Genomic DNA, 23,167 nt, shown 5'->3' on the forward strand with positions numbered 1-23,167 from the left:
TTCTCCACATATGGGTACCCTATACCCCTCATTCTGCTGGGTTACCTGTCCAAGGAAAGGTATATACAAGGAACAACAGAAAAGTGGGAATAGATCTAGTACTTTATAACTGAGTGTGCAATAGCTCCAAATATGGCTGTTTGAGGGAAAAAGACATGCCTGGGGCTATAAGAAAAGTCTCATACCCTATGGGCTTAGCACATGGTAGCAGACAAAGAAATTAGGATCTGTGTGTCAGTCACTTGACTTTGACCTACACATGATCTAGCGCACCAGTAAAATAGGACACAATGACTATCCTTGCCTCTCACCAATCCTATCAGTTGGTAAGGATAGTGGCAGGCCAGGGGAAAAGCATGTCACAGGGGTTCTCTCCCCAATAATCTCCCTCATAGACAGGACAGATAAGCTCCTGGCTTTCTTCTTCCATGAGCCAAGGCTCACGCATGAAGGAAAAGGAAGATCAATTCCCTCTCCTCAACACTTCCAAAATTGTTTTTAACCGCCTGCTTTCTGGTTTATCTCTCCACAAGACTGGAAACTCCTCCTGGGCTGATTTGTATAGCATGTGCTCAACAAATGTATGTTTTCTAAGTTAGTGCTCACTAAATGCTTCTTTAAAAAAAAAGACAAAACACATTCGTCACCTCACATTGCTACCTTGTGTGTTTGTGCGTGTGTGTTGGTGAGAACATTTAAAATTTACTTTCTTGGCAAACTGCAAGTATACAATTTATTATTAAAAACTGTAATTGTCATCTTATACATTAGATCTGCAGAACCAATTCATCTTCTAAGTGAAAGTTTGTACTCTTTGATCAACATTTCTCCATCTCCTCCACCACTTCCTCCCCCAAGTCCTCGGCAACCACCACTCAGCCATCTATCTGGTTCTTTAAGCTTGACTTTTTAAGGTTCAATATATAAGTGACACCACAAAGAGTTTGCCTTTCTGTATCTTTCTATGCTTATTTCATTTAACATGACATTCTCTAGGTCCACCTATTTGCTACAAATGGCAGGACTAAATGCTTATTTCTTATAGATAACTCATTATATTATTTAAGTGCAAACTACTGCTAAAAATGGTTCATAAAAATTTCCCTGACTGCATATTTCCTTGAAATAGTCTTTCCACTATAATATATATTACAGACATACACTTACACATATATATAAGTATAGTATATTTGCTTAACAAATTCATATTCTAGTATTAGAATATTAGTCTTGAAAAGTTGGCATGAGTCCAACTTTTGCATGAATCATAAATTTTGCAGTAATGGAATCTTACTTGCAAAGACTTTAATATAATGTCATCCCTTTCCAGCCCCACTATAAAGTAAACTAATGTGCATAGTTTCACTAACAGCTCTATCTCAGATCCAGTGTTATGAGAGATGAATGTTTGTTTAATGAATGTGTTTTGTTTCACCATATAATTCTAATACAGTAGAACCATGTAATCTATAAATTAAACCAAGTTTTGAAATGCTGTTTCTAACAATAAATTATGCTTTTCAAGAGTTTAATAAGCAGACAAAAAATTATCCCTAGTTATGACACAATTTACATAAATCTGAAGAATTTGTTTTTCTAAGCAGAGGTATACACCTGTATAAAATAGCAAGAAACATTGCTATACATACCAGTGACTACAGCATCACTCTCATCTCTATTTTTAGTCTCAATAGCACCATAAGATTTCAGCAGCTCTTTCATATTTTCATCATTTGCTTCATCCAAAGCAGTCTTCTGCTTTTCATCCTTTTGATTAGGGTTTGCTCCATGTTGTAGTAGAATCTCAGCTGCCTAGAAGGTATTTTTCCAAAGTTATCTCTACAGACACCTAAAATCAATCATTTCTGCTTTCAATATAGGACAACACTATCAAATATTAAAAGTTATCAAAAAATTTCTCAAACTCTGACCAAGAAAATTTCGATTAAATTTGATATTACAATTGTAAACTGATTCACTGTTTGGCCTGATCTTTCTTCACAGGAGAATCAAATACAATGATATAAAAGTACCAGATATGCTGCTTTCATTGTCTAAGAGCAGACTTAGATAGACTGATGTGCAAAAGGATCTAGTCTATCTCTTACACAGCTTTCTGTCCTCCCCTAAGCTGCTGGAAGATAGGGTACAGAAGGGAGTAAGGATCATTTCAGGATTATATTATATTGTATTATATTATACTATATTATACACTGTATTGTAAACTGCCATTAGACAAAGTTGAATAAAGTTTTACTTGAACTATTCTTCAAATATGTTACTTGTTTAGGAGTTTTTATAAGTTAGCCTGGGAATCTAATATCCATTCTAATACTCTCTATGCAAATATGTTTCCTAAATAGATGACTTGTATTCATAGAATCTTAACAAGATAAAAAGAAACGGAAATAATCCACTCCAACCCCATCTTTTACAGAGGAGAAAACTGAGGTCCAAGATAAATGTTGTGACATTCTGGGGGCAAAAGTTTCTAATATAAATAATGCTTTCCTGAATAACTCAAACTTGTGTTTTAGAATTAAATTTGTAATTCATCAAAGTTAAAGACTGTCACTTATTAGTTGATAGTAAAAGTCAGTTAGTAAAAAACACTCAATGATTCCATCTGCATAATACAAGCAACTCAAATCATCGAGAAACCTTTTGATCAGGAAAAGATGGTCAGTATTTTGTTAAAGATATGTTATGTGCTAGTAGCTCTTCTCTTCCCAATTGTGTTCAGGTATGGAGAAGCATAAAAATTTGGAAGCAAATGCACCAGTAGAAATTATGACAGCTCCTTATTTGTTCTATCAGCCTAGAATTAGCCCAGCATGAAGGAAAATATATTTGTTTTAAGGTCAAGCATACAAAACTCACTTCTGCTACTTACTAGCTACGTCCTTGGGCAAGTTACTTACCATTTGAATCTCATTTTTCTCACCCATGAGGCTTAAATATGAACCCATGTATAAAGTATTTGGCACATGGTAGGGCTTAAGGGAAAAACAGTCCCCTAATTAGCTGTGTGTAAGCCCCAGCAACGGTTCTGCCAGTCCTCCCTGAGCATTTTGCCTAACTTTACGTACTTTCCTTACACACATTTGTAGATCAGCCAAAGAATTGAGGAAGTTCCCCCTTTAAATCGCTGGAGAGGTCTCTCTATGCAGATACATTCTGTCTGGTATCTTGCCCTCAAAATTTTAGCCGTTGGAGTCTTTTAAACTCCAAATTCTGTCTTCTCAGCTCTTTGAGGTCATAAGGCTATTGGTCTTCCTCCTCCCTACACTACTTCCTGGAAACTCCCTCTAGTCCATAAGGTGGGGCAATCCACAGGGTTCATCTCATTTGCTTCTGTTCTCTCCTGCATGTTGTCTAATATCTCAAAACTGTTATTTTACATATTTTGCTCACTTTTCTAGCTTTTAAGGTGGGAGGGGATATCTTATCCCTGCTATCCTATCTTGTACAAAAGTGAGTGTCCATTCCCACCCATATTTTAGCTTTAAAAAAAAACTTTTCCTCTCATTCTCCTTTTCCTTATCTTTTAATACTCCACAGTTTATAAGGTAGAATACAAAACCACCTTGGAAGAGAACTTAAAACAGAAACTAAGATTTTTTTAAAATATGCAAGTTGAAAAAGAAAATAAGATGATGAACTCAACTTTGTATGTAGTCATGCAAGAGAGAAAATCAAGAATTAAATACACAGGATATTATAGAATTGATACCTATTAGTTCTACAGTTGGGCTTCCCAGGTGGCACAAGTGGTAAAGAACTTGCCTGCAATGTAGGAGACCTGGGACAGGAAGATCCCCTGGAGAAGGAAATGGCAACCCACTCCAGTACTCTTGTCTGGAGAATCCCATGGACAGAGGAGCAGGACGGGCTACAGTCCATAGGGTCACAAAGAGTTGGACACGACTGAAATGACTTAGCACACACACAGATCTACAATACCATATATTTATATATCTTGCTCCCTTACTTATCTTTCTAGAGTATCTATCAATATCCTACCTCAAAAAAAAAAGAAAAAGGGACAAAAGGGAGAAAGTGAATCAGAAATAAAAAGAACAAATGACAGACAAACTGTTACATGGAGGGAAAGTTAATGAAGATATGAGGAAAGATGCTGGCCAATATATGTGTCAAAGTAATTAAAATATCATTAAAAACACTACCTCCTTCATTTTAAATAGAATATTTCTCTTTAAAGTGAAGGCAATAGAGATATGGAAGGTTAATCCAAAAGCAAACTTTCTCTGTATCACCACTTAGGTATCAAGAACATCAGTGATTCTCTAGAACAAGCAATAATAGCACACTACAGTCCATGGGCCAAATCCTGTCTGCTGCCTGATTTTGTAAATGAAGTTTTACTGGTGCACAGTCAAACCCCACTCATTTATAAACAGTCTAGTGTTGCTTTTGTAACAGAACAGCAGGTGAGTGGTTGCAATAGAGACTGTGTGGCCCAGAAAACCTAAACTACTGATTATCTAGCCCTTTGCAGGAAATATTTACCAATCCTTGCTCTAATCCAGAGCTGTCCAACAGAGGTCTCTGTGATGATGGAAATGTTCTAATCTGCATTGTCTAATACAGGGAGCCACTTGCCGCATGTAGCTACTGAGTACTTCAAATGTGGCTAATGCAACTGAAGAACTGAATTTTTAAATTTAATTGATTTTAGGTAATTTAAATTTAAATAGTCATTATGTGGTTAGTGGCTATAGTACAGGACATGCAGCTCTAGATTAAACTCCTTATTTCAAGGGTAAAGTTATCTTTATCTTTTTCAAGCAGCAGAATTAGGCCTAGAATTCAAGTTCTCCAATCTCCAATTCTGTGTTTTGTCTGCTAAACCAAGTTCCCTTTCTGCTATTTCCTGTGGTTAATTTTCAGTTCTTGACATTTATCTTTACAGAAGACCCCCAACGTCTGAGTAATCATCTTCTCTACCCCCTGAAGTTACCAAATTGCTATGAGAGAAGCTAGAGTCTTCAAAATAGGAAAATTCTCACTTATGAAGTTAAAGTCACTCAGTCGTGTCCGAATCTTTGCAACCCCATGGACTGTAGCCTGCCAGGCTTCTCTGTCCATGGAATTCTCCAGGCCAGAATACTGGCCAGAAAAATATACTACAAATTGATAACAAAGTCAAAATGTAAAGATATAGGATTGCCTGAAAAGAAAGTGAAAGTTGCTCAGTCATGCCCGATTCTTTGCGACCCCATAGACTATATAGTCCATGGAATTCTCCAGGCCAGAATACCGGAGTGGGTAGCCATTCCTTCTCCAGGGGATCTTCCCAACCCAGGGATCAAAACCAGGTCTCCTGTATTGCAGGTAGATTCTTTACCAGCTGAGCCACAAGGGAAGCCCAAGAATACTGGAGTGAGTAGCCTATACCTTCTCCAGGGGATCTTCCTGACCTAGGAATCGAATGGGTGTCTCCTGCATTGCAGGCGGATTCCTTACCAATTGAGCTATCAGGGAAGCCCAGGATTTCCTGAAGTCATATGTTAATATTGTGGAAATGCTTAAAGCACCTGTGAAGCAAAACTGATAAATGATAAACTAAAAGGTAAAACTGTTAACCTAAAAAAAGAAAAATCGGGATTTTAATATGGTGGTGGTGGTGGTTTAGTCGCTAAGTCATATCCGACTCTTGTGACCTCATGGACAGTAGCCTGCCAGGCTTCTCTGTCCATAGGATTCTCCAGGCAAGAATGCTGGAGTGGGTTGCCATTTCCTTCTCCAGGGGATCTTCCCAACCCAGGAATTGAACCTGGGTCTCCTGCGCTGCAGGCAGATTCTCTACCGACTGAGCTACAATTAGAAAGGGTTAAATTTATTATATAAAAATTTAAAGTGTGATGTTGACTCTTTTGAAGATTTAATGTAGATTATAATGAACTAGCAGTATTAAAAATACAAGACTTGTCTTTAAATTAGCTTATCTAAATTACTTTGGAATATGGTGGTTTTAGCTGGACACTGTAAAGCTAAAGCCAAGAAGAACTACATGATCACTACTATATTCTTATTTAGAAATTACCAAACTTCTTCTGGAAAGAGCCAGATAGTAATTATTTTGTGTGTGTATGCCATGGTGTCTCTGTCATAACTACTCAGCTCTACTGATAGAGCACAAAAGCAGTCACAGACACCACGTAAACCAACGAGATGACTGTGTTCCAGTGAAACTTTATCCATGTGCACTAAAATGTGAATCCCATGAAATCTTCATGGAATATTCTGTCTTTCCCCACCTAGTCATTTAAGAATATCAAAGTTACTCTCAGCTATCATCTATTCCAAAACAGGCAAAGGGCCAGAATTGCTCTGGGAGCTGTTTGCCAGCCCTTGCTCTAGAAGAGAAATGTGTTTTACACAGTGATATGGATTAACAATTCTGAAAATGCTGTTACATTTATATGAGAGTTGGACAAATAAGTAAATAAATTGTGGATAAAATAACTAGCTTTATCATTGTCAGAAAAAGAAGTTATAAACAAACAAGACGGATAAAAGCTAGAATGAACTCTGTGAAGCTGGATTATAGTCTGAGATGACAGTTTTAATTCATGTTTATTTTAATATATACAGATAGATTAATTCAGAGATATAGATATGAGTATACATGTATTAGTATAGCCACCTATTTTCCTGTCTTTACCCTCTGAAAGGGCCTACAAGGAGCGACAACCCAGATAGCAATAAGCATAAAAAAAGAAAAATCAGGATTTTAATATAAGTGTATTAATATAGGACCTAGGGCCAAAACTTGTGGCGCTTTTCAAAATTTCTGAAAAAAAGAACTCCCTTGAGATCATAATGCAAAAAGTCAACTGTGAGATAAAGGATGTCCTATGTGCTGTCACACTATTTTGCCAGAAAAGCTAGGCCAAGAAAACATACTTTACTGTGTCTCTGCTGAACCAGAAATCAATCCCTATGTATTTCAGTTAGAAACTAAATACAGTGTTACTTAGAGGAGTGAACACAGCAGGCCTAAGCCTGCTATCCAGAGGGCCGCTGACATGGCTGGCCTGTAGCTGGCACGTTACAGCCTGCCTGGCAATCAGTGTCCAGCACTGATATAAAACTTTCCCTAAAGGCTGTGACTCTCTGTGCTTAAACTGTCTACACAAACAATGTGGTTTATGCTTCTGGGAGTCTGGAATCTTGGTAAGTGCTAGGTAGAGGATGCCCACATGACCAGCCCTCAATATAAATCATGAGCATTAAGTTTCTAATCAGCTTTCCCGGACAGAAACTTTGTACTTATGTCACTACACTTTCACTGCTGAGGGAAAAGCAGACCGTATGTGGCCTCTCGTGAAGAAGAGTACATAGTAGAGCATGCACACGGTATCTCCAGACTCCACCTTTTCCTCTGATGATCCAACTATGTATCCTTACTATATTGCTGGAATAAATCTTACCCATGAATACCATACGCTGAGCTCTGTAACACCTTCTAACAAATTTCCAGGTATAGGGGTGATGTTGCGGGGGGATCCTTATTTCTATATTGCATTTTTCAGGATAGTCTAAAATCCTAATTTTCCTACTATGAATTTTTTGCCCTTATTTAAGTGGTTTCACTTTAAATTACCTTTTCCCTGTACAAATAACCAGTAGGTTCATCACTTCAATGACTCTTCCTATTTGTTTTCTTCCACTGCACGATCACATAACCTCAATATTTTGTCAATTCCTTTTTAATTTAAACATCTTTAAGGTCAAAGAGCTTCTTTGATCAAAAGAAGCCTCCCTGGACATTAGCCTACCCATCTGGTATTATTCTTAATTATTAGTTTATACCTTTTATCTCTGCAAATCACAAATTCAATACTCTTCTTTCACATGACTATATTCAGGCTGAAAATAGTGGAGATACATTTCCACAAAATTAAATAAAAACTACCAGACTATTAAAAAATACCTAGAGACAGATAAAGTGGTATTAGTGAGAGATCCAAAATATTTTTTTACATGAATCTTGCTTTTATACTGTTGTTGTTGCTGGTAGTTTCCTTAACTAGTTTTCAAAGCAAAAAATTATTCCTGAAATCTATACTATCTACAGACAAATCTTCTTCTAATGTTTGTCAAACAAAAAGATAAGTTTAAAAATCTGAAGAATTTTAACATCTAGATTTGAAATTCAGTGTTACTCTAATAATTAATCTAGTAATTTTCCCCTGTGTTATTTTCACCATAGTTGTTTATAAAAAAAAAATGAGAAAAAAAATACAACAACCCCCAAAGAAACAAGCAACTTAAGTTTTTACCCATTTCTTTGAAACTTCAAACTAAGAAATTTCTGAGTTTAAAAAATGTCTGGTTATCACACATATCATCACTATATATACTCTTTTATGTACAACAGCAAATCATTTAAGACAATTAAAATTAGAATCTATTATATTGATAGACTGTGTTTACTCTTTGCCATTTCATTTTATTCTGATTTACATGAATTATACAATGAAGAGACAATGGAAACAGGATTCATTAGGAAATACATTGCTTTTCTAAACTATATGTAATATCATATACACTTGTACCTCTAAGCAGTTTTAAAAATTCTTTGTCTTAAGGAATCACTTCAATTAGCAATTTAAAATACTTTCACTGTCTTCATTCACTTTTTAAAGAAAAAGAAATAGGAATCTAATATGATGCACTATACCTTTAAATGGTTGTTTGCAACAGCATCATGTAAGGGTAGAATTCCATCTACATTTTCACAATTAACATTAGCACTAGCTTTTAACAACTCTACAATTACATCATTCCATCCCTTACTAGCTGCCTCATGAAGTGGTGTCCAACCTAAAAAAGGAAAAAAGAGAAAACAAAAGCTACTTACAAATCAATACTCAAGTAGTATCCTCATTATCAAGTTTATTTGCACTAATGTAATGAATACATATATTGATTCAAATGTATATACTAAGTACTGGACAGGAAATAATACTGAAAACAGGCAACTTTAACATCCTTTGAGCCCACAGCTGCCCTTGGACATGGCCCTGTACACCAGAGGCCCAGGACCCGGATCCTCCCACAGCGCACAGGCACTAGACCCAGGACACATAGGCCCCTGCAGCCAGAGACCTGGAGCCCAGTTCCACCCACCAGTGGGTGGGGACCAGCCCCAGAAACCCTTGGGCCTAAGCCCTGTCCATCAGCAAGCCTGCTCTAGCCTTGGGAATAGCCTCAGCCACCAGCAGGTGGACACCAGCCCCTGGACAATTACAGTTCCACAGCCTGCTGTGGCAGAAGTCAGTCTACTGACAAGCAGACCAGCACCAGCCCTAGGACCAGCTGGGCCCAAGTTCTGCCCAGCAGTAGGCCAACATACACTTTAGGACCACTGAACCCTACAGCTACCTGTATCAAGAACTGGTCCCACTCATCAGCAGTCCAACACGAGCTCTGGAACCTGTGGGCCCTGCATCCAGTCCCCAAGACCTGGCTCTGCTCACCAGTGGGCTGGCAGTAGTCCCAAGAACTAGCTTCATCCACTGGAAGGCAGGAAACAGCCCTGGGATCTCCTATATCTAGACTCTGTCCATCAGTAAACAAGCACTAGTCCTGGGGTCCCCTGGGGTTCAACAGCCAACTGCCTTGTGACATAGCCCCACCAACCAGGCCAGCAGCCTCCACACAAAGCAGGGCAACTGACCCAACGGGGGGCAAGCCAAGCCTACCAGACCACACACAGCAGTCAGACTGACGCAACAGAGGCACGCATGTAGCCCACATGGGGGGACCCCTAGAACGTATAGCTCTGGTAATCAGAGGGAAGTGAGCTCCTGGAAGCATAAGACATTTCCTATAAGAGGCTACTTCTCCAACAAACCTATCAGATACATAGAAATAAAACTAGCTAGTTAGGTAAAATGAGGCAACAGAGGAATATGTTTAAAAGAAAGAAACAAGATAAAACCCCAGGAGAAGAACTAAGTGAAGTGGAGATAGGAAATCTACCTAAGAAAGAGTTCAAGGTAATGACTATAAGGATAGTCAAAGAACTTGGGAGAAGAATGGATAAACAGAGAAATTAGAAGTTTTTAACAAAGAGTTCGAAAACAAAGACCAACCAACCAGAGATGAAGAATACAATAACTGAAATGACAAATACACTAACAGGAGTTAACAATACACTAAACGATATACAAGAACGTATCAGCAAGCTGGATGACACAGCAGTGGAATTCAAAAAATAAGGACAGTTTAAGAGCTCTCTGGAACAATATCAAGTGTGCCAATATTTTCATTTTAGGAGTCCCAGATGAAGAAGAGAGAGAAAGGGACTGAAACCGTATTTGAAAATATAATAGCTGAAAAGTCCCCTAACCTGGGAAAAGAAAGAGATATCCAGGCCCAGGAAACAAGATCAAGACAGTCCCAAACAGGATCAACTTAAAGGGGACCACATTAAGGCACATTGTGATTTAAATGGAAAAATTTAAAGACAGAGAATATAAAAAGCAGCAAGAGAAAAGCAACAAATAACATACAAGGGAACTTCCATAAGACTTTTGGCTAACTTTACAACAGAACTTTGCAGGTCAGAAGGTAGTGGTACCATATATTTAAAGTGATGAAAGGGAAAAATGTACAACCAAAAATATCATATCAAGCAAGGCTTTTATCAAATATGATGATGATATCAAAAGCTCTATAGACAAGCAAGAGCTAAAAGAGCTCAGCACCACAAAATCAGCTTTAGGAGAAATGTGAAAGGGACTCCTCTAAGCAAAAAAGAAAAGGCCACAACTAGAAACATGAATATCCACAAAAGGAAAAAGTTAATTGGTAAAGGCAAATATACAGTAAAGATAGTAAATCAACTGGGTACAAAATTAATAGGAAGTTTAAAAGACAAAAGAAATAAAATCATCTATAACCATAATAAGTAGTTAAGGAACACACAAAACAGATGAAAAATATGATATTAAAAACTCCTTACACTACTGGAGGAGTGGAGAGTAAATATGCAGGGTTGTTAAAATCCATCTGAAACTAAGAGATCAGATGCAAGTTAAAATAATCACATAGATATATATATATATATATACACACACACTCATGGTAACCATGAATGAAAAATCTATAATAGATATGCAAAAAAGAAAATGGAAACTAAATATAACATTAAAAATAATCATAAAATAACAAGAAAACAAAAGAAAAAAATGAATAAAAAAAGAATTACAAAAAAAACCTTCCAAGCCATGAAACACAATGGCAATAAGAACATACATATCAACAATTACTTTAAAAGTAAATGGACTAAATGCTCCAATCAAAAGACAAAGAGTGACTGAATGGATACAAGAACAAGACCCATATATATATATACTGCCTACAAGAGACTCACTTCAGATCTAAAGACACACACAGATTGAAAGGTAGGGGATGGAAAAAGGTATTCCATGCAAATGGAAACAAAAAGCAACCTGGAGTAGCAATATTTGTATAAGATAAAATACTTTAAAACAAAAATTGTTATAAGAAACAAATAAGGACATTACATAATGACCAAGGAATCAATCCAAGAAGAAGGTATAACAATTTCAAATATATCTGTATCCAGTACAGGATCACCTAAATATATAAAGCAAATATTAACAGACATAAAGGGAAAAATCAACAGTAACACAATAATAGTAGGGGACTTTGACACCCCACTTTCATCAATGGACAGATCATCCAGAAAGAAAACCAATAAGGAAAAACTCATAAATGACACATTATACTAGATGGACTTAAACTGATATATATAGAACATTCCATCCCAAAGCAGCAGAATACACATTCTTTTCAAGTGCACATGGAACATTCTCCAGGATAGGTCACATGCTAGGCAACTAAACAAGAATCGGTAAATATAAGAACACTGAAATCATATTGAGTATCTTTTCATTCAGACTGAAATCACTATCAGACTAGAAATCAACTACAAGAATAAAACTGAAAAACCACAAACATATGGAAGCTAAACAATATTCTAATCAACAACCAATGGATCACTGAAGAAATCAAAGAAAAAAACAACAAACACCTAGAGACAAATGAAAATGAGGACATAATGATCCATAATGATGGGATACAGCAATAGCAAGTTCTAAATGTCTATAGAAGAAAAATCTCAAATAAACAACCTAAACTTATCCCTAAAGGAATGAGAGAAAGAAGAACAAAAAATGTGAAAGGAGAAGGAAAGAAATAATAAAGTTCAGAGCAAAAATAAATTAAATAGAGGCTAAATAAACAGAAAAAATATCAGTGAAACTAAGAGCTGATTCTTTGAAAAGATAAAATTGAAAACACTGTGGCCAGACATACCAAGGAAAAAAGAGAAAAGGCCCAAATAAAATAAAATATAAATAAAAATGTTACAATTAACAGCACAGAAATACAAAGGATCATAACAGATTACTACAAACAATTACATGCCAATAAAAAGGAAAACCTACAAAAAAAGGAAAAATTCCTAGAAATGTTCTCCTAAGACCTAACCAGGAAGAAATACAAAATATGAACAGATCAATTACCAGTAATGAAATTGAATCAGTAATTAAAACTCCCAACAAAGTCCAGATGGCTTCACAGATGAATTCTACCAAACATTTAGGGAAGAATTAACACCTATCCTTCTCAAATTATTCCCAAAAATTGCAGAGGAAGAAACACTTCCAAACTCATTGTACACGGCCAGCATCTCCTTGACACCCAAATCAGAAAAAGATATCACACACACAAAAGAAAATTACAGGTCAATATCACTGATGAACACAGATACAAAAATCTTCAACAAAATTTTAGCAAATCGAATCCAATAATACATTAAAAGTATCATACACCATGATCAAGTGGGATTATCCTAGGAATGCAAGGATTTTTCAATGTCTGCAAATCGATCAATGTGACATACCACATTAACAAAATGAAGAATAAAAATCATGTGATCACACAGATGCAGAAAAAGCTTGTGATAAAATTCAACATCCATTTATGATCAAAAGTTTCCAAAAAGTGGGCACGGTAGAACATATCTTAACAAAATAATAAAGGCCATAAATGACAAAACTACAGCTAACATCATACTCAACAGTGAAAAGCTAAAAGCATTTCCTCTAAGATTAGGAACAAGACAAGGATGCCCACTCTCACGTTTATTCAACATATTATTAGAAGGCCTAGCCACAGCAATGAGACAAGAAAAAAAAAAAATAAAAGGAATCTAAACTGCAAAGGAAGAAGTAAAGCTGGCACTCTTTGCAGATGACATGATACTATACATAGAAAAATCCTAAAGATACCACCAAAAAACTACTAGGGCTTATCAATAAATCCATTTAAGCTGCAGGATACAAGATTAATATACAGAAATCTGTTGCATTTCTACACACTAACAACAAATGATCAGAAAGCAAAATTAAAGAACCTTCTCATCTTCAACTGCATCAAAAAGAATAAATATCTTGGAATAAACCTACCTAAGGAGGTAAAAAACCTATACTCAGGAAATTATAAAATAGTGATGAAAAAACTGAAGATGATACAAACAGTTGAAAAGACAAGATATACTGTATTAGAAAAATTAATACTGTTAAAATGACCATACTACCCATGGTGATCTAAGATTCAATGTAAGTCCTACCAAAATACCAATGGAATTTTTCACAGGGATAGAATAATTTTAAAACTTGTATGATAGCACAAAAGATCTTGACTAGGCAAAATAAACTTGAGAAAAAAGAACAGAACTGGAGGAATCACATTCCCTGACTTCAGATTATACTACAAAGCTACAGTAATCAAAACAGTCTCATATGGGCAGAAAAAGAGACACACAGATCAATGAAACTGAAGAGACAGCCCTGAAATAAATCCACACACTTATGTCAGTTAATCTATGACAAAGGAGGCAAGAATAAACAATGGAGAGAAGACAGTTTCTTCAATAGTGGTACTGAGAAAAACTGAACAGCTATATGTTTAAAAAAATGAAATCAGAATAGTTCTCACACTATATATAAACATAAACTCAAAATGAACCAAAGAACCAAATGTATGACTGGAAGCCATAAAACTCATAGAAGAAAACAGACAAAATGCTTTTTGACGTAAATTATAGCAACATTGTTTTGGATCTGTCGCCTAAGACAAAGGAAACAAAATAAAAAAAAATAAACAAATGGAATCTAGTTGAATTTAAAAGCTTTTTCACAGCAAAGGAAACCATTAACAAAAAGAAAAGAAAATCTACTGAATGGGAGAAAATATCTGCAAATGATATGACTAGTAAGGGGTTAATATCCAAAATATATAAGTAGCTTATATAACTCAACATCAAAAAACAAACAGGCCAATCAAAAAGTGGGCAAAAGACCTGAACAGACATTTTTCCAAAGAAGATACACAGATGGACAACAGGCACATGAAAAGATGCTCAACACTGATAATCATCAAAACAATCCAAATCAAAGCCACAATAAGGTATTATCCCACTTCGGTCAGAATGATTATGATCAAAAAGAACACAAACAGTGTTCACAAAAAGAACTCCAACAAATAACAAATGTTGGTGAGGATATGTAAAAAGAGAGAGCCCTTACACACTGTTGGTGGGCATGTGAATTGGTGCAGCCACTGCAGAAAAACAGTATGGGAGGTTTCTTAAAAAACAGAACTCCACATGATTCAGCAATTCCACTGTCAGGTATATATCTGGAGAAAACAAAACCACTAATTCAAAAAGATACATGCACCCAAGTGTTCACAGCAACATTGTTTACAAGTCCATCAGCAAATGAATGGATAAGGAAGCTGTGGTACATATACACAATGGAATATTACTCAGCCATTAAAAAAAAATACATTTGAATCGGTTCTACTGAGATGGATGAAACTGGAGCCCATTATACAGAGTGAAGTAAGCCAGAAAGAAAAACAACAATACAGTATACTAATGCATATATACGGAATTTGAAAGATGGTAACGATAACCCTATATGCGAGACAGAATAAGAGACACAGATGCATGGAACAATTTTATGGACTCTGAGGGAGAAGGTGAGGGTGGGACGTTCTGGGAGAATGGCATTGAGACATGTGTATTGTCATATGTGAAACAGAGCACCATTCCATGTTCGATGCATGTGACAAGGGCTCAGGGCCGGGGCAATGGGATGATCCAGAAGGATGGGATGGGGAGGGAGGTGGGTGGGGGGTCCGGGAAGGGGAACACATGTAAACCCATGGCTGATTCATGTCAATGTATGGCAAAAACTATTACAATATTGTAAAGTAATTAGCCCCCAACTAAAATAAATAAATTTAAAAAAAAAAAAAAAAAAAAGCAAATGAGTACTACTCAGCCATAAAAAGACGGAAACTTTGCCTTGCGCAAAAACATGGATGAACCTGGAGGGTATCATGCTCAGTGAAATAAGTCAGACAGAGAAAGATAAATGCTCTATGTTATCACTTATATGTAGAGTCTAAAAAATAAAAGAAACAAGTAAATACAACAAAACAAAACAGATTCATGGATATAGACAATAAACTAGTGGTTACCAGTGGGGAGAGGGATGGAGAGAGGAGCAAGGTAGGGGTAAGGAATTAAAAGGTATAAACTACTATATATAAAATAAATAAGCTGAAGGATATATTGTATAGGGAATATAGTCAATATTTTATAATAACTAAGTGGAATATAGTCTATCAATTTTGAATCACTATGTTGTACACTTGAAACTAATATATTATAAATCAAGTATATCTCAATAAAAACATAATCTTCATTTTTTAAAACAAGTTAATCTCATCAAAAATATTTATTGATACAAGTGACAAAAGACTAACAGAACACAAGCTATCATGGGACCAAGTAAGTACTAATCATGTCAAATGATTAGTAGTCAGATATTCAATTGGAGTAAGATCATCTGACCTCCCTATTTATATCCTGTATTGTCACATCTCTCTTTAAAAAGACATGTGAACAATCAATCTGAGTTTTTTCCCTCTGGAATTTCTTACACAAGTTTTTTTTGTGTGTGTGCTTGAGAAAAATGTTAGAAGATCAATTTAAAAATGGAGCTTTAAGATAAAAACAAGATTTTGGAAGAAAAAAAGGAATATTATCAAGAAATAAGATAAGAAGGGACAGGGAAAGAGGAAAATTTGTCATTCCCTATAAAGTTAGGTAATGATAGTAAAGCCTCCAAGGAAAATGCCTAAATAAAGCTTCTTTTATTCCCCATTCTGTATTCTCCCTCTGAATGCCCCCAAAGGTATATCAAAAGCTGTTTCAATGGTTATTTTGGCAATTGGTGGGGACTAAGATAAACCATAAAATATTATAAAAAGAATTTTCAAAGTGAGCAACTATATAACAGTCAGGATCAAAATGGGGGAGGGTGGGTGAAATATATTTATCAGTGAGTTCAAATTATAGACATTTACAATTTAAAAATCCAAACCTGCATTATCTTTTAGATTCACGTCTGCTCCAGATTCTATTAGAGCTTTCACCAGAGACAAATGTCCTCTTCTGGCAGCCAAATGAAGCCGGCTTTCCCCTGTGGCATTCCTCTTATCGATCCCAGATGTTTTCATTTCTGTAAATTTGCCAAGCAAAACTGAGTTTTCTGCCAAGTGCCGATTATTATGAAGGATCTTAGAAAACACAAAGTAACTTCCTAAAAACATTCTAAATAGGATGCACTACACAGAAAGTGAAAGTCGTTCTGTCGTGTCCTACTGTTTGCAACCCATGGACTGTAGCCCGACGGGCTCCTCTGTCCATGGAATTCTCCAGGCCAGAATACTGGAGTGGGTAGCCATTCCCTTCTCCAGGGGATCTTCCCAACCCAGACATCGAATCCAGGTATCCTGCATTGCACACGGATTCTTTACCATCTGAGCTGCCAGGGAAGTCCCATTCTTTACCATCTGAGCCACAGAAACATACCTCAATTAATATTATAATTGCTGTTGCTATTTTAAAATACAATTCGTAAAGAAATGATAGAGCATCTGAGCACATTAATTCATTCTAGCAGTTGTTCACTCTATCCTAAGCTTGACTGAAACAAATAAGACTTGCTTCATTTCTATACTCATTTCACTCAGTAGTCCATAATCTGCTTTCCACATTTATTCTCATATCTCAACGAGTGTGTTTCTGATGTCAAGAACCAAACTATGGCCTATTGAGCATTTCATTTTTCTTTCACATAAAATGCAGTACAATATTATTGTCTAAATATTTTTAAATCTTTTCCTTACATCACAAGTTAGAAATACTAAAAACAATGAAATTTTTCCCTAAACTATGCTAAAATGATGTACTAGAAGATATTTTTGTAATATTATATAAAGAAAATAGAAGACACTATCTCTTCTTTGAGTGGCCTGCAGTCTAGGGGACTGAGAGACATGTAAAAAATTACATTAAAATCTGATTAAGTGCTACCAGAGAAACATATTAGTTTCTTGTGGTTCTGAAGACCAGAAATCCAACACCAAGGTGTCAACAGGGCTGTACTTTCTCTGGAAGCTGTAAGGAAGAATCCTTCCTTGCTTCCTCCAACTTAGCTTCTTTGGCTTTTGGCCACATTGCTCTTTTGTCTGGGTCTTCACATTATCTTCTCTTTTCTTGCGTGTCTCAAAGCTGTCTCCATTTTTCTTTTATAAGGATACTTGTTATTAGATTTGGGTCCCATTTGGAAAATCCAATACAATTTCCTCATCTCAAGGTCCTTAACTATATCTGCAAAGATTCTTCTTCTAAATAAGGTAATATTCACTCTTTAAATGCAACAGTATCACAGATTCCGGGGGTTCGGACATGGACATAGGTTTTTTGGGGTGCCACTATTCAACCCACTATAGGAGGTATGTATAAGAAGCGCTTTAGTTTACATGAGAGGGAGACAATGGGGAAAAGTTCAAAAAGGATGCCTAATATTCCTACCTCTTACTGTATCAACTTTTTCTTACTAATCAACTTTGCAGGGCTTAACATTTGACCTGAAGTAGTCCAGCCTATGGTTCACCACAGAACTAGCTCCAAGAACTATCAAAGAATAGTCAATTATCCATATTGTCAAACACACATAGTTCATGTATCTGACAAAAAGAAACTAGTGGTTATGCTTCTTTAATTTCCCTTATGTTAAAAGGGCTCAGTGAAAGTTCTAAGGGATCTGACACAATTCAGATGTGCTGCCCGGACTCAACCTTCTTGCTGTCTCTACTGTTTATCTTATCTCCTCTAACATAACAAATAGACAAAAATATGACAATATATTGGAAGACTAAGAGATTCTCAAGTGGTGTATTATAGTAAAACCACCTAACAAATACAGCCAAAATAATCTTATAAATTAGTGAATGACTAAAAAAATAAACAGTAAATATGAAAGTGTATATAATTCTTTGAAGGAGAGTGGATTGCTAGGAGTGGCCATGCAAAAACCTTGTCCCTATATGGTATAGGAATACAAACCTTGGCTGCAGGTAGCTTTCAAGACATTTTTTCTTTTTCTGAAATTCTGAATTCTTTTGTGTGATTGGATATTAGTGGGCATATGAATTTCTGAATCTGGTTTTTCTTTTTTCTCTTTACAATTTCTTACAGTGTTTTCATCTCCACTGACAAATTCCTCACCTGAAAAAAAAAAAAAATTTTGAAGTATCAGCGTTGCATTTCTCCTTACTGATTATCGGACTAAGAAAGAGTCTAGTCGTATAATTGCTCCACATTTCTGTTCCTTTCTAGACTGCTTTTTTATTTAAAGGAATGGAAGCCTTTAAAAATGTTTTCATACAACAAATGTAAATTAGTTTCCCGGATGCCATTTCAACAGTGGATCACTAAAATCAATGGAGCTAACATCTTCCTGCTATGAAAATGTTGTTGGGTTTCTTGACATTAAGTAGGTGCTATATTAAAAGAAAGCTAAAAACTCATAGAAATATTTTAAACCTCTGTCAATATTAATTTAGCACCTTCTTTCAAAGCAAATACCATTACTTAACTAATTAATAGTATCTCCAAATTGTGATCCACATGTCCTCATTCTTATCAGTTTGGGCAGAGGTTAAGTGAAATTCAGTTGGAAATTTCTGTGAAATAACTAAATCTATAGGAACTGTGTACAAATTGAACAATACTACTAATACCTGGTTTGTGAGAAATCTCCTTCTCTTCTCTTTGACTAAGTTGTGAGAGGTTGGTCAATTCTTCATTGATATTGTCAGTAGAATGAAAACCTGTATTTCGTATGGCTTTGCTCTCTTGTCTCCTTTTTTCAACTTTAGTTGTTTCCATTACTTGAGAAGGAACAACTCTGGATAAAGGCCTATTTGAAGGACTTGTTTCTTGGCCTGGGTCAGTATAATTCCTTTTAGTGTCTCCTTCCTTACCCACCTTTTCCACAATATGTATATCTTCTTGATTCATTAAAGGAGTTAGTATACTGGGGCTATAATCCTGAGGCTTCTTGATTAGCTTCTCATGACTGGTCAACTCTGAAACTTCATGTGTCAAGAGTGTTCCTATACATGCCAGAGGAGTATGTTCAGGACTGCCATGTGAGTGATCAAAAGAAGTTCCACATAAACATTGCTCATAATTTGAAACATGTTCAGAAACTATCATATTATCTGAATTAGAAAAACTAACAGCTTCCTGTTGTGGAAATATGGTTAGGCTGTCTGCTTTTAACTCATTTTCCTGTGGAAAGTGGTCTTCAGAAGGTAAAAATGGTTGAAAATCCATTTCTTCTCTATTTGTTTTATTCTCTTTACAATTATCATGGTTTTTGCAGCCTGAAGAACTTATCACCTTTTTAGATATTACAGTTTCCTCAGAGGCACAGGAATCACCATGATCATCATTATTAAAATTTTCCCTTATAAAGGATGGGGAAAATTTTTCCCACTTGAGGCTCTCATCTTTTTGACCTGAGTTACTGTTTTCATGAGATTTATAAGGGCTAATGTGCTCCTGTTCTTGGTGAGTATGAGGCTGCTGATCTGTAGTAACAAGTGGTAACTTGGTTTTTTCATGTAAAGAAAGTCCTAAGAAAGAAACAGCTTCAGCTTGGTCAATGGATTCTAATTCCACACATTTTATTTCTTGACTATCTGATAAATCCAGGCTTTGAGTATGTGTCTCTCTGGGAATTGGACAAGTTTCAACATCATTATGTAAACCATTTTTCAGGCCTGATAGAGCTTGGCTGAAAGGTTTACGTGACTTTCCTGGAAGGTCATCAAGGATTTGGAGAGCTTGTTGCCGCGGAGTAACTGATTTGCTTACTCTTCTGGAAGAGACGGCCACTGTCTTTCCCGGACTGCTTTCTTGGCTTGTATCACCCGCTTGAGTCCTTTTACGCTGTGTGTTTCTTCTTCTTTTATCTTTAGACACTCTTGTGCTGGGATCCTCAGCACTATGGAGACTGTCCTTTCTGAACCCTGTAGAGTGTGTCTGGTTAAGAATTGATTGTTTCTGCTTGGATTTACCAATTCTCATGTTTGGGGAATCTTTTTGGTAATGTTCATATATATCTTTATTTATAAATAAACTCTTTTTGCTTCCTTTATTGACTTCTACATGTTCTGGCTTCTGTCTGTTGGAATTTTCATCATAAACAAACCCACTGTGATTTTTAGAACTGAATTTTGGTTTCTATAGAAACAAAATAACATAGTTAGCTTTAACTGTCAGCTGTAATTCTGCATTCAATTCATTCTGTATTGGAGAAAAAGAAAACTATTATTCCATTCAACCTTATAATTTGATCTAACCACAGGGCATGCTGGGATGTATACAACCTGATATATATTTCAGAAAAAATAGACTAAAAGCAGAAAGACAAATGTAATAGATTCAAACTCAGTATATGCACTAATTGTTATTTTTTCCTGTACATTTTAATTTGTATTTGCCAGTATTTTAGCACTATCAATCTTATTACTAAACATAATACAAAATTTTAATCAAGCTAATCTGTATAGGCTTTTAAAATAATCAGATAATTCCTTCACAAGGAATCTTTGTAACTATGCTTTAAAAGCACTTTCCTCTCCCATTTGTTATGGAGATAGATTTAGAGTTTCTTCCTCTGGTATCTGTGAGTGATCATAGCTAGGGTAGTGGAAGAAGGGATTTAAAAACAAAAAGACAGATATGCAACCAAGTAGGCGTGTATGGAAAGATTACTGTGGGCTGACAAGACTGAAGCAGGGACAGGGCTTCCTCTCACACATCACAACCCAAGTATCAGATGAAAAATAACCGCCCACCATGTAAAGTTTAACGGGGTGGGTTAACACCTTTGACTCTCATACTGTGCTCAGGCCAGAGGAAATTCAACATGGCTGATAAACCTCATGAATGTATAAATAGGAGAAAGGAAGTAGAAATGGTTACCAACCCATTAGTGTGCCCACATACACTACATTTACTCAATTGCTTCCCAAACTAACAGCCCAGAACCTTCTGAATCTCATGTAATTATTCCAAAGTGTCTAAAAAGCAAAGGCGAAGTCACTGTTCCTGATGAATGCTTCAAAAGTCTTTGTTTCCCCTTCGATGATCAATAAAATAACCAGCAGGTGTGCTCTATAAAAATGTTCATTGCTGAACAGAGACATTGGAGAAGGCAATGGCACCCCACTCCAGTACTCTTGCCTGGAAAATCCCATGGACGGAGGAGCCTGGTAGGCTGCAGTCCATGGGGTCGCTAAGAGTTGGACACGACTGAGCAACTTCCCTTTCACTTTTCACTTTCATGCATTGGAGAAGGAAATGGCAACCCACTCCAACGTTCTTGCCTGGAGAATCCCAGGGACGGGGGAGCCTGGTGGGCTGCCATCTATGGGGTCGCAGAGAGTCGGACACGACTGAAGCGACTTAGCAGCAGCAGCAGAACAGAGACATACCTTGTGCTGGCGTGCATCCTCTACAACTGAAGGGTCAATGCTCTTCTTTTGAGCTGTAAAGAAAAAGAGAAAATCAAAGAAAACAGCCTCCAGAGGTCAGACTCTAGACTTCTAAAACCACAAGTCCTTTGCCATGAGCAAACCAAGTGGAAAAATTAAAATTATGAAAATATATTTTATTAAAATTGGCACATATAACATTACATAATTTATGATTTCCATATTTATTATAAAAAATATACTATCTTGAGAGAGCTGAAAACACTTCTGTAGGAAAAGCAAAACAGACCCAACAAAATAATGCTGAAGATGGGCACTGAACTCAGTATTTTTATATTCCCCACAGTTATACTCAGATATGCAAGTGTACAAGCTTTTATAAGGCAAAAATTCTTTCATAATGAATTGCATTATTATCAATTCCTACTAAAGTTGCTTACTTGCTTACTAAAGTTGAAGGATACATGATTAATATACAGAAATCCACTGCTTTTCTATACACTAATAGGGAACTATCAGAAAGAGAAAGCAAGAAAAAAAAAAAAACGTACTTACATTTACAATCTCATAAAAAGAATAAAATACCGAGGAATAATCTTAACCAAGGAGGTGAAAGACTTATACTTTGAAAACTATAAACATCAATGAAGGAAACTGAAGATGATACATGGAAAAGAGACGATATACTGTGTTCTTGGACTGAAAGAATACTGTCAAAATTTTCATACTACCCAAAGTAATCTACAGATCTAATGCTGCTGCTGCTGCTGCTGCTAAGTCACTTCAGTCGTGTTCGACTCTGTGCGACCCCATAGACGGCAGCCCACCAGGCTCCGCCATCCCTGAGATTCTCCAGGCAAGAATACTGGAGTGGGTTGCCGTTTCCTTCTCCAGTGCATGAAAGGGAAAAGTGAAATTGAAGTCGCTCAGTCATGTCCGACTCTCAGCGACCCCCTGGACTGTAGCCTACCAGGCTCCTCCGTCCATGGGATTTTCCAGGCAAGAGTACTGGAGTGGGGTGCCATTGCCTTCTCCGACAGATCTAATGCAATCCCTATCAAAACAGTCACAGCAACAAGTAATCCTATAATTTATGCAAGACCACAAAAGACACTGAACTGCCAAAGCAATCGAGAGAAAGATGAACAGAGCTGGAGGTATCATGCTCCCT

The 23,167-nt window shown here is 36.4% G+C and overlaps 1 protein-coding gene across 2 annotated transcripts in view; it reads right to left on the bottom strand.

Annotated features, from left to right (window-relative positions):
- The window catches only part of ANKRD31 (ankyrin repeat domain 31), a 140,022-nt gene that overhangs the window by 45,869 nt on the left and 70,986 nt on the right, over positions 1 to 23,167 (bottom strand). For both annotated transcript variants that reach the window (XM_081513904.1, XM_081513903.1), the window contains exons 14-19: positions 21,997 to 22,049; positions 19,231 to 20,740; positions 18,554 to 18,715; positions 16,524 to 16,661; positions 8,711 to 8,853; positions 1,650 to 1,812 (exon numbers count right to left, since the gene is read on the bottom strand). In XM_081513904.1, coding sequence (XP_081370030.1) covers positions 1,650 to 1,812; positions 8,711 to 8,853; positions 16,524 to 16,661; positions 18,554 to 18,715; positions 19,231 to 20,740; positions 21,997 to 22,049 — 2,169 coding nt within the window. The remainder of the gene's footprint in view (positions 1 to 1,649; positions 1,813 to 8,710; positions 8,854 to 16,523; positions 16,662 to 18,553; positions 18,716 to 19,230; positions 20,741 to 21,996; positions 22,050 to 23,167) is intronic.

The sequence above is a fragment of the Giraffa tippelskirchi genome, chromosome 7 (assembly GCF_054371585.1).
Source record: "Giraffa tippelskirchi isolate mGirTip1 chromosome 7, T2T-mGirTip1v1.2.pri, whole genome shotgun sequence".
In the NCBI taxonomy this organism is placed as follows: domain Eukaryota; kingdom Metazoa; phylum Chordata; class Mammalia; order Artiodactyla; family Giraffidae; genus Giraffa; species Giraffa tippelskirchi.